The following is a 13,181-nucleotide window of genomic DNA, read 5'->3' as shown; positions in this document are numbered from 1 at the left end:
TAAACCAGGGTTTTCATTGTAGCAGTATTCAAGAATACCATACCTGTGGCTCCCTCCTTCTTTCCAGTTTTCAGAAATAGATGTTAATCAGCATTAAATAGGGTTTAATTTTGATATTTTACCTTGAGGGTCAAAATAGTCATCTAAAATATTTTTTTTACTTTTTTGTGTTTGTATTTTTTAGGTTTGCATTTTCTAGGTTGAGTTGACATTAATAAAGCTTTGATTTTGGTGCTATTCTGTTCTTATTTGAGAGGTAATACATCAATAATCTCCCCTAGTATCTTTCCGTCTATCCTTGACAGTCATCTTTTTTGTATGTCAGTTTGGAATGTTGTGTTGGGCAACTCCCTATTAAATCTGTGTCATTATTAATTATTTGTCAAAAAGCATCTAAAATGTATGTGCATTTTTCGTATAACTCCACCAAAGTCTTTAGGGCCAAAATCTCACCAAAAAGGACATGCAGCATTTTCAAAACAGACTGAAAACCACATAGAACAGGCACCCTAGGAAAATATGGGGTGGTGAATCTCAGTGTTTAGGGTAAAGTGGAGGTCTATTTTAAATTTATATCTGAAATTCTATCAATTTTCACTTTGCTATATCTGCCTGTACTTCCCTTTACAGGATGTGTTTACCTTCCGTTGCCATAGAAAGACTGAAATAGATGTTTGCTGCAATAATAGTTTTACCTTTAGCACTTTATTAATAGAGCCTCTCATTTTCTTCCTCAGCCCTTGCTGACTGTTCTTGTAGAGTCACTTGAGCAGAAATATGCTTCAGGACTTATCTATAGATCGGTTACAAGCTGTGATGTTCCAGAATATATTTTCTGGAGGACAGCCAGGAAAAGGTATATATATCCACCATATTATATATGATTCACTAAAATTCATGGTCTTGATGAAGACTATCTGGAAATGAATTTGATGATGTTTAACTGGTAATGGCTTGTTTAGTAAGTTAAAAAACAGATTGCACAGCAAAACTGTCCGTTCCTTATCTGGGCAAATCCTATAAGTTGGCAAATCATAATTAGCCAAACTCTGCAAGGAACCACATGATTTGGCCAATCATAATGAGGTTCCTCCCTGCCCTTGTAATATAGTAGAATATTAAACCCATTGGAAAAGACGTGCTGCTTGTTCCTGGCTCACAATTAATGAGTATTATTTCAGCACTGAGATGACATTGATGCCTTATGCAGTGAAGTCTATTGTGTATTACATGGGAAAAAAAAAACATTTTGTATAAGATTTACCTATGATTCATTGAAGCTTTACATACAATATTTTCCTGACACAAGCATGAGAGCATACACGTATGGGCAGGCCCTGCCCCTCACCCAATCCGGGCTGGTATACTAGATAAATGAGTCGCCTCCCATAAAGCGGCATTCTCTTTTTGTTCCTCAAATGCTCAACTGATTATTACTATGGAAAGAAGATGTATTTTTTATTTTTGCCCTCACCTTGCCGGATTCATCTGGCTAGCCGCACAGTTGCAGCCTCTTTTGTGTTGAAGTTCTCCCTGTTTGGGTGTAAATAGCCTATACGAGGGAAGCCTTCCCCAGCTCCAGGCACTGGGGATAGGATATTGGTCTCTGGGAACAGGTAAGTAACTCTCTGGCAACATGGGTCTTTCTTCTCCTCCTTCCTGGCTCTCCATTGCTGTGTAGGTTCCCTTGAGGCTGGGGTCCCGTATACGCTGTTTTGGGTAGGGATCCAATTAAAACAGCAAAGGGGGTGACAGGCAAGACACCTGCCCTATTCCAAAACAGCGTCTAGCGACTTCCAGCGGAAGTACTCAGCCTACCTGACCCAAAATAACTCCCGGCTGGCTTTGGGCCGGCGGAGATGTACCAAGATGGCGCCGCTCACGTGGCTTCTTCAGGGGAATTGTGAAGACACACATGCACCTTATATGTTAGATATTGAAGAGATTTTGGTATTTGATGATTATATATTTATTTATTCAGAAACACATTTGTATATATTGGTAGCTGACACATGGATGTGGTTGTACACTATCACAGTAATTGAACACTTGTTTGATTGGTGTTCTCTAATCAGGCATTAGACTAGGTGCGTTACTTCCTTGAAGCGCGGTACCCCTCCCCCCATAGTATATACTTCACACTGTTTGGTTTACAGTACCGGTACACGCAGCATCTAGGAAGTGTAGATTTTCTCCAGACAGCGCAAGACTTATACCAATACTTACAATGGGCATCTAGCCCAGGGCCGGTGAAGGAACAGGCGGAAGGAATCTCCAATATATTGGAACCAAAAGCAGCGTTTTAAGCTCTAAAAGCATTTCAAGACCAAGTCAAGGGGACCAGTGTAATACTCCAGATGGAAAACAGGACAGCGGTCACCTATGTACGCCGCCAAGGGGGAACAAGAAGTCAAGCACTTCTCGCAGAGGTTGCACCCATCATGAACTGGGCTCAACAGAATGTGTCAAATTTATCAGCCACCTACATCCCAGTTCAACAGAATTACTTGGCAGATGCACTGAGCCAGAAAACGTTGGACAACAACGAATGGGCAGTAAACCAGTCAGTCTTCCGATGGATTTGCAGTCAGTGGGGTCATCCAGACCTCAACTTGATGGCATCCCCAACCAACAGGAAATGCAAACGTTTCTTGGCGAGAGAGAAATTCCCACAGGCGGAAGCAGTGGATGCACTCATCACAGAGTGGATTGCACCCTAGCATACGTGTTCCCACCAATACCTATGATTCCCAAGTTTCTCTACAGAATAAGTAAACATCCAGGGGTGGTGATAGCAATCACACCTTGTTGGCCCCGCAGGCCATGGTTCCCACTACTGCAGTCCTTGGCATTGGAACCCCCAATCCTACTACCAGATATACCAGTTCTCCACCAGCAAGGTCAGTTGTGTCACGCAGATCCTACCAAACTTCTTCTGGTGGCATGGAGATTGAGAGGAGAAGGCTAGAAGGGGCTGGTTGCTCGGCCTCAGTTATCCAAACCTTGCTAGAGGCAAGGGGAGCAACGACAAACAGCACCTTCTCAAGGATATGGGAAAGGTTTGCCACCTTCGCTGAGTCCAGGGAATTCGACCTCTTAGTGCCACGGGAATTACAAGTGCTAGAATTCTTTCAGACAGGCCTTGAACTAGGTCTACAGGCAAGCCACTCAAGAATCCAAGTCTCAGCCCTTTCAGCCCTGTCAGGTGTGAGATGGGTGACCCAGCAGTTAGTACGCCAATTACTGAAAGCTTGCAGTAGAGTTTGTCTGCAAAGAAGATAATTTTTTCCTCCATGGGACTTATAGGTGGTATTACAAATGTTGTCCCAACCTCCCTTTTCAGGTGACCAGGGAGCCTCATTGTGGAATATGACGATGAAAGCGGTTTTTCTCACTGCCATTACATCAGGCAGAAGAATATCCGATATTCAGGCCTTAGAATACAAGCCTCCTTATTGTTGCCATTTACCGGATAGGGTGATATTTGGAACTCTACCACAACATCTGCCAAAGATAAACAAACCATTTCACCGGAAACAGGATATCGTTCTCCCAACAATGCAGAGAGATACGTCTAATCAGACGCACAAGTTGGATGTCCGGTCTATCTTGGAAGTATACATACAGAAGACAGCTCCTTTCAGGGGAGCAGAAAACCTGTTTCTCATCCCAGGTGGGACAAGAAAATGGCTAGCAGTATCTACCAGAACACTAGATGGCCTAGGCTATAAGAAGATTGGCAAGACCCTGAATTTGAGCTGCAGCACCGTGACCAAGACCATACAGCGGTTTACTATGATAGGTTCCACCCAGAACAGGCCTCGCCATGGTCGACCAAAGAAGTTGAGTGCATGTGCTCAGCGTCATATCCAGAGGTTGTCTTTGGTAAATAGATGTATGAGTGCTGCCGGCATTGCTGCAGAGGTTGAAGGGGGGGTCAGCCTGTCAGTGCTCCGACTATACGCCGCACACTGCATCAAATTGGCCTGCATGGCTTTTGTCCCAGAAGGAAGCCTCTTCTAAAGATGATGCAGAAGAAAGCCTGCAGACAGTTTGCTGAAGACAGGCAGACTAAGGATATGGATTACTAGACTCGTGTCTTGTGGTCTGATGAGACCAAGATAAACGTATTTGGTTCAGATGGTGTCAAGTGTGTGTGGCGGCAACCAGGTGATGAGTACAAAGACCAGCTTGCTTGACTACAGTCAAGCATAGTGGTGGCAGTATCATGGTCTGGGGCTGAATGAGTGCTACTGGCACTGGGGAGCTACAGTTCATTGAGGTGGAACATGAATGCCAACGTGTACTGTGACATACTGAAGCAGAGCGTGATCCCCTTCCTTCGGAAACTGGGCCACAGGGCAGCATTTCAACATGATACCGACCCCAAACACACCTCCAAGATGACCACTGCCTTGCCAAGGAAGCTGAGGGTAAAGGTAAAGCACTGACCAAGCATATCTCCAGACCTAAACCCTATTGAGCATCTGTGGGGCACCCTCAAATGGAAGGTGGAGGAGCGCATGGTCTCTAACATCCACCAGATCCATGATGTTGTCATGGAGGAGTGAAAGAGGACTGCAGTGGCAACCTTTGAACCTCTGATGAACTCCATGCCCAAGAGGGTTAAGGCAGTGCTGGAAAAAAATGGTGGTCACACAAAATATTGAAACTTTGGGCCCATTTTGGACATTTTCACTTAGGGGTGTACTCATTTTTGTTGCCAGCGGTTTAGACATTTATGGTTGTGTGTTAAGTTATTTTGAGGGGACAGCTAATTTACACTGTTATACAAGCTGTACACTTACTACTTTACATTGTAGCAAAGTGTAATTTCTTCAGTATTGTCACATGAAAAGATAAAATGTTTACAAAAATGTGAGGGGTGTACTCACTTTTGTGAGATATTGTATTTCTCATATAATGGAGCAGAAACATATCCATTGCTTTGGCCAAATACCCTTAAGAATGACAGTTTGACCTTCACCTTTTTAAAGTTGTTTTGTCTGTAAACTGACAGGTGGCAATGATCACTTTATGTGGTGTGATGTGTTACAGCTATCTGGCCTGGAAAGAATGACCCCCAGGGCTTCATAACATTCTCAATTGTTGGCATTATAAAAGAGACTCATTAATCTTGGTTGCACAGTGTGTTGATGCGTGTTAAGAAAATGCCTGTACTTGTGTTAAAGTGATATTAAACCCTCCGTTTTTAAGCACTTTCAGCAGCAAATCTAATCACTTACTGAGTATGCAGCTTCTTTATTGTCTAATTGCCTATATTCCAGTTTAGGTTGGTGCCGTGACCACTGCCCTAGATTTCCTGTTTAGGGGGGCTCTTCTCTCTTTCAGTGTCCTATGAAGTCACCCTTGCATGCAGGGACTAGTTGTTTCTCCCTACACCGTTTGCATCAGTGGAAACACACAGACCCAAAAATAGCAAGGCACTCCCTCCTCCTCACCCCTCCCTTCTCCAAGCTAAGCTCCAAGCTGGGGTAAGAATTGTAACAAATAGTTTAAAATTGTTTACTGGGGAAAATGTGTATTATAGTGCTCAATGTGTTAAAAATCCTGAGAGTTTTAAAGAAAAATATAGCCAAACCTCATTTGGCTGTAATTCTCCCGTGGATCACAGAAGTGCAGTTCGTTCAGCACTCCTGTGACTAGTTTACAGCAGACAGCGAGCTGAAGCCTGCTGTTGGCTGATGTCACAGAGCTCGTCTAGGCTCGGGCAAGATTGCGACAATGAAGTTAGGATCCGCCCACATGCCTGAGATGGCCACTCCTGCCCCTTCACAGCCCAGTGCTTAAGTGGGGGGCAGAGCAGAGAGCTGGGGATTGACAGTCACCAGCTCTCTGCTCACGGAGCTCTGAGAACAGAGTGATCTGTGGTGTTTGATTGCTTGGTTCTCAGCGCCAGAGCTGTCGGAAGAACCGACACCTAGGTAAGTGTAATTCTGAAAAAAATACAAATCCCATACTACTTTTTTAATACAATTTTAGGGCTAATTCACACAATCCACTGTCTTACAACACAGTGGCTAGTGTGCGGAGAGCTGCGCTGTGTTGAAAAGAACCACAGCCTGCCATAATGTTTTTCATCGCACACTGCCCGAACACCACTGTACTGCAGTGGTAAGAACTGGGTACAAAGGGGACAAGGCATTTTGTCTTGTCTTGCAGTGGAACTGCACTGGAATAGCCACCCAACACAGTCCCACCACACCCGGTATGAATAGACAAGTATTGTCAACAAAAGTTAGTCCAAGATGGTTACTGCTGCATGTATGGACTGTCCCCGACGTTTCTTGCCTGTACATTTAAATACTAGGGGGCTTGTTTTCACTAGCATGTTGCAGTTGGTGCATTGTGGTGTCATTGATTTTGAAAAGGATCATAATGCACCTGTGCTGCAACATGCTGCAGTGCACCACAATGCACAGTGTGAGTTACCTGACCGACAGCTGACTCTACCTCCCACCATGCTGCCGAGAGCCTGAGCCAGCTGCTCCCGCCCACTCCACAGCCCAGCTCTTCAGTGAGCACTGGAAGGGCAGAGAAGAGAGACGTGACTGACAGTCACTGCTCTCTGAAAACTGAACAATCAGTGGTCTTCTCTGTGTAATGCTGGTGGGGAACAGCTTCAGCAACAGATCGATACTGCAGCCATCTAGGTGAGTGTGTATATTTGTTTTTTTGTAAACCTGCACTTCTCTTTTAATAGCCGGTTATAGTTTGTATATTTAAAAACACATCCAGCTGTTTTTTTTTTTTTAAATATTCTACAAACCTGGCTAGAACTAGCTACGGTGGAAGTCTCTTCCACATTTTCAAAACACTAAGAAGAAGCCTTTACATTTACACAGATCAAGCCCAAATTCAGGCACATCTGCCCCCTCCAAATACAATGCATGGTTAATATCCCTGCATTTTACATTATGATACCAAGGAACTGCCCCCAGTTTGGAGCTTTAGGGAGACGAGGACAGCGGCTGAGCCTGCCAGAATGAAGAAGAAAGTATAAAGTAATAACGTCTCTTCCCCGACCCCTAAGACTTAAGCCCTTTCTGCCCACCCTGACGTCCCCTTTAAAAGTTCCTAATGCCCAGGAGGGTGGGAAGGGTCATTGATCATGTGACCATTTTGGTTGTCAGTTGTCACATGATGATAGTGGGTCCCTCCAGTTACCAATGTTTTTGCAGGACCAAGAGCCATTTTCGGCAGCTCAATGTTTCTGCTCAGAACGCACATACACATTGCCCATCCTGCGACGCATATGCGCGGCATGTGGGCATTAAAGCCCAGCTTTTTGCCATTGCACAGATGGATTACTGGGGCGTAAAGGGGTAAAAAGTGAATTATGGTTTGTTTGGGCTGATTATTTGCATGCCAGAATTGACTGACTGCTGCTTAAGCTGTAACATAGTGTAGTATCTTGCACTATCTATAGTAAGCAGTGCTCTGTTTTAGCAGCCATACCAGAGGCTTCCTCTGTACTGCCAGATATAGAGAGATTTGGTTGTATAGCATCTCCTCCATTTATTAGAAGCCTTCCATTTTTTTCAATGAATACAAGGCTTCCTCTGGTTGGCCAAGGTGAAGATTGTGACACTATGGGCTTGCTTTTCCTCCACCTGCTTAAACCCAGCACTGCTTACAGTACGTAGCACAGGTCTCTGGAGTATATTACAGCCTAAGCAGCAGGCGGTCTGTTATGGCATGCAATTAATTTGTTTAGTCCAAGCTGGCAAATTATTTAAAGTGCTAGGAAATCTGAAATTCTCTTTATGATTTAGAATTGCGGGCAGAATCAGTATACATGACTGCCCGCAATTTTAAAACTTGCGGCAGTGACTGCAAAACACACAATACAGGTTTGGGTTCCATTCATTCTAAATAGCTTCCTAAACGTGGTGCAATTCTGCTTTTATTGACTTCTTTAATAATTCTGCTTTTATTGACTTCTTTAATAATTCTGCTTTTATTGACTTCTTTAACCACTTAAAGAGGTTGTAAACTCGTTCAGAATTTTTTTTTTTTTTTTACAACCTGCAAGAGAAAGACATAATGAGCTAGTATGCATCGCATACTAGCTCATTATGAAATACTTACCTTAGAACGAGCCCCCGCCGTGCCGCTCTCTTACCTGTATGATGGGCGACATGTTCAGTCGCCTGTCTTTCGGGATCGTGGCATCCGGCCATCTGATTGGCCGGAGCCGTGGTGACGTCACTCCCGCGCACGCGCGCTGGAGCCGACGGTCACGGCACGGGGCTCTGAAGGAACGGCACGATCAGCCGTTCCTTCAGAGCGCATGCGCCAGTGACGTCACTGGCTGCATTAAAGGTAAATATCTCCTAAACCGTACATGTTTAGGAGATATTTACAGTACCTATAGGTAAGCCTTATCATAGGCTTACCTATAGGTACAACTTCCTGAGGAGGGTTTACTTCCTCTTTAAGCCCCGGAGGATTTGGCTGCTAAAAGACCAGGGTTTTTTTTGCGATTTTTTTACTGCGTGACTTTAACGGACAATTGCGCGGTCGTGCGACGCTGTACCTAAACGAATTTGACGTCCTTTTTTTCCCACAAACAGAGCTTTCTTTTGGTGGTATTTGATCACCTGTGCGATTTTTTTGATCATGCGCTATAAACAAAAAAAGAGCGTCAATTTTGCAAAAATAACAATATTTTTCACATTTTTTATATGAAATTCCCCCCCAAAAAAATGTAAAAATCAAAATTTTTTAACATTTTCGGCCAATTTGTTTTATGCTACATATGTTTGGTAAAAAAAAATCGCAAAAAGCGTATTTTGATTGGTTTGCGCAAAAGTTATCGCGTTTACTAACAAAGGGAAAGATTTTTGTCATTTTTGGTTTTTTTTTAACGCGTAATGGCGGCGATCTGCGATTTTTTTTCGGTACTGCGACATTGCGGCGGACAGATCGGACCCTTGACTGACATTTTTGACACTTTTGGGGGTACCAGTGACATTACTGCAGTAATCAGTGCTATATATATGCACTGTTACTGCAAAAATGACACTGGCAGGGAAGGGGTTAACTTTATTGGACAGGGAGGGGTTAAGTGTGTCCTAGGGGCGTGCTTCTAACTGTGCAGGGACATTGCTATTGGTGTAAAAACAAAGATCAACGGTTCTACATAGTAGAACCATCTGATCTTCATTTTTACACAGGGAGAATGACGGGCGGCTTGTTTACATAAGCCGCTCCGCCTTTCTCCCTTCACAGGAGCGATCGTAGTGTGACCGGCGGACATCGAGTCCGCCGGTCACACGCACTGACTTGTCTGTGAACGAGCCGCGGCGGGCGTGCGCCTCGGCGGGCGCCCGCCCGCAATTGGCTCGCAAGTCAGTGACAGGCGAGTGACGTATCCATACGTCACTCTGCCTGGCCGGGGCTGACCGCCGCAGTATATAGTCGTGCGGCGGTCGGCAACCGGTTAATAACCGCAATTCTGCTTTTATTGACTTCTTTAATAACCGCATTAAGCTTGTCGCCAAAAAAAGAACAGGAACTTCTTCTAAGGCAGCAAACGCGTATAGTGCAGCCCATTCAAGCGACGCATAGAATCACATGAGAATCATGCTGTGGAAAATCACGAGCTAAAACGCTCGTTCCTGTTAACAAGGCCTAAAATAAAAACTAGTGGTGTACCCAAATAAAAATTCTGGTGCCGAAACCGAAAATTCAGGATGCACTTGGCTTTTTTATAAATTATTGTATTCAATTTTTTAATTAGAATTGTGAATTTAAATGAATATGAATTTATTGTCGGCCATTATCGGCACCTTTTGAGGCCGTGTTAAAAATCCTGCTTGCTGCATTTGTGGTAGATATCCGTTCAGTTTAAAAACCAGAACAAAAATGCACCTCTCCCTCGAAATGCATTGAAAATGCAAGAGTGCATAAGAAATGCAACCGTGTTGCATTTTTGATGCATTTTTTGAGCCACATGACCTATAAAAATCACACCATAAATCTGGTAAAATGGGCAGAAAAATCGCAGGTGTTTTCTGCAGCCATTATCAGCGAGCACCTTTTTTTTTCTTTCGGCACAATGCTGAAAAACCTATTTTCAGTGGCCAAAATTTTGGTGCATCACTACATTAAACCCTAGCAGTGTGTGTGGAGGGGTGCCACTGCAAGGGTTTTTTCCCTCAATCCCTAATTCAGGCTTTAAACCTTATGAAAACATTTTCAGTTCACTGGATGCACCATCTGCGATATGTATACAAGGTTTTTATATCCCCCTTTCCCCCAGTTGTACTGCCTAGACTGCATTATGCTAATATAGTGTGTTTTAGTGCCTGTTCACACTAGTGCAATGCCAGACATTGTATGTGATTCACACTTACATTGCTGTGCAAATCCCATGTGATGTCTGTGTGATGCAATTTGTATGGCTGAAATCGCATCACATTTGCACAATAATGGTGCAGGAACCTTTTTTTGGTTCACACCTATGGGATCCGATTCCTGCACCATTTTACAGTTTGCATTGGGGGTGTCATTAACTTTACATTGACACCCCCAGCGATTCGCAGATCTCAGTGTGAACCACTGTGCGATTCAGGCGCAGTGCAGGAATCGGCACTGATTGGCTGGGTTTCCCACATCGCAGTGTGAACCGGTACTTAGTCAGATGCATGCATTTACTTTGTTTAAAGATTAAACCTCATTTGTCATATAGTGACCAGCCAATCAAACATTGTATCTAGGTCTGCTTGTCAGAGACCTCTTCTAAGGACTTTATTACACTACACAGCTATGTGTGTCACCTGTAAATACAAAAATGCTAATTTTAGTCCCAAACTCTTTATAATTTATAAATAAGTTAACCACTTTACCACCGGAGGATTTTGCTGTCTTCCGTCCAGGCCACTTTTTGCGATTCGGCGCTGTGCGAATTCAACTGACAATTGCGCGGTCGTGCGACGCCGTACCCAAACGAAATTTACGTCCTTTTTTTCCCACAAACAGAGCTTTCTTTTGGTGGTATTTGATCACCTGTGCGATTTTTACTTTTTGCGCTATAAACAAAAAAAGAGCCTTTATTTTGAAAAAATAACAATATTTTTAACTTTTTTTTATATGAAATTCCCCCCAAAAAAGATGTAAAAACCAATTTTTTAAAAAATTTTTGGCCAATTTGTTTTCTGCTACCTATGTTTGTTAAAAAAATCGCAATAAGCGTATTTTGATTGGTTTGCGCAAAAGTTATTGCGTTTACTAACAAAGGGAAGATTTCTGTCATTTTTGGTGTTTTTTTTTTTTAACGCGTAATGGCGGCGATCTGCGATTTTTTTGTGGGACTGCGACATTGCGGCGGACAGATCGGACCCTTGACTGACATTTTTGACACTTTTGGGGGTACCAGTGACATTACTGCAGTAATCAGTGCTATATATATGCACTGTTACTGTAAAAATGACACTGGCAGGGAAGGGGTTAATTTTATTGGAGAGGGAGGGGTTAATGTATGCCTGGTGCTTACCGACGTGTAGGGGGGGAGGTGACTGAGTGAGTCATGGACAGATCGGATGTCCAGCTATGCTGAACAGTCCGATCTGTCACTCCCTGTCACTATGGAGATCCGCCCGCTTGTGTTTACACAGGCGGGTGGATCTCCACACTAGATCCCCGGCGATCGGGGCAGAGCAGCGGCGATCACCGCTGCTCCTCCCCTGGCCCGACTCCCGCTGTGAATGAAAACAGCGGGAGCGAGCCTCCGGCGGCGCGCAAGCGCCGCCCAGAAGGGGGAGTGTCTGACGACATTAATACTACGTCGTCAGACGATAACGAGCCACTCTGCCGCAGTAGTATTACTGTGAGCAGACGTAAAGTGGTTAAAAAGTAACAATCCAAACACTGAAACCTAAGGCTCCTACACACACTATAAAAAAACTGTGCGAACATTTTCATTTGAAGAACTTTCGTACGATTTTCGTATAGTGTGTATACAACTTTCGACAGTCGATTTCGACTTTTTCGTTCGAAAATTCCCAAAGAGACAAACTCCAAACTTTTTCTCGTGCGGGAACCGAACCAACAATTTTCATGTATTGTGTAGTGTTTTCATACGATTTTCATACAAGAAAAATCAGGAAAGACTGCGCATGGTCAAAAACCATAAACAAAAAAATAACGTTGTCGTACGAGAATTTTTGTGCAAATTTTTGTTCATCAGTTCCAGATTGCTGTGAAACCGCGAGGAAAATCAGACGGTCATTTTCCTGCTTTTCTTATAGGGTGTGCCCCACTTTATTGTAGACCACTACAATTTTATATAATTCAAAGTATGAATCATTAATTACGCCTCTAAGAATACACTCCTTCAGCCAGTTTTCTATCCATATACAAACTGAATTTTTTAAGTATATAGAACTTAAAGTGGTTGTAAAGGCACTCTCTGCATTAGGGTAAAAAACCTTCTATGTGCAGCTACCCCCCACCTCTCTCTTATACTTACCTGAGCCCAATCTCAATTCTGTGCTGTGCCTGAGAGCAGCAACTCTCTCTGCTCTGTCTCTCTTCTCACTGGACAGAGATGCAGCAGCGGGAGCCCTTGGCTCCTTCTGCTGTCAATCACAGCCAGTGAACAGAGAGCGGGGCTGAGCAGCACTATTGTCAGTGGACACACAGAGCCTGGCTCAGGACTGGGCTTGCACGATACTATGGGAGCATTTGGGGGGGGGGGGGGAGATTTGGGGGGGTGGAGCCAAATGGTGGGGGACCCAAGGAGAGGAGGATTCTGGCTGCTTTTTTGAAAACCATTAGACAGAGCAGGTAAGTATACATGTTTATTATTTAAAAAACATACTTTAGAATGACTTTTAAACTTTAAACCGTCACCTTGTAAGATAACCCATTCAGATTAAAAAAGGCAAAACATTTGTGTATAGATATAAAAAAAAAAAATGCAAAATACCTTTTTTCTCTTTTTTTTATAAGTGAGCACATACCCTCTGTTCTCAGCTGCATAAGAGCCGGGGGAGGATAAACAGCAGCACACTGATCTTCTCAGTGAAAGGCGTGTGTGTGTGTGGGGGGGCATGTCAGGACAAGTCTGATGATTGGAGGCAAAGCTAGAGAACTGACCACGCTGCATTCTCCTTCTTAGTGTTGCAGGTTCTTAAGGGAATAGCAGAGGGGGT

At 43.7% G+C, this 13,181-nt stretch overlaps 2 protein-coding genes across 2 annotated transcripts in view; one reads left to right on the top strand and one right to left on the bottom strand.

Annotated features, from left to right (window-relative positions):
* FILIP1L (filamin A interacting protein 1 like) overlaps window positions 1-13,181 on the bottom strand; it is a 496,325-nt gene that overhangs the window by 432,420 nt on the left and 50,724 nt on the right. The window lies entirely within an intron of this gene.
* CMSS1 (cms1 ribosomal small subunit homolog) overlaps window positions 2,824-13,181 on the top strand; it is a gene marked incomplete at its 5' end in the record, with an annotated part of 117,145 nt that continues 106,787 nt past the window's right edge. Inside the window, one exon of the mRNA XM_082247966.1 lies at window positions 2,824-3,159. Within this exon, the coding sequence (XP_082104092.1) occupies window positions 2,824-3,159 (336 nt within the window). The remainder of the gene's footprint in view (window positions 3,160-13,181) is intronic.

This window comes from Pelophylax lessonae (genome assembly GCF_965119305.1).
Source record: "Pelophylax lessonae genome assembly, chromosome: 2".
Classification (NCBI taxonomy): domain Eukaryota; kingdom Metazoa; phylum Chordata; class Amphibia; order Anura; family Ranidae; genus Pelophylax; species Pelophylax lessonae.
This window is presented reverse-complemented; position numbering and strand designations above follow the sequence as displayed.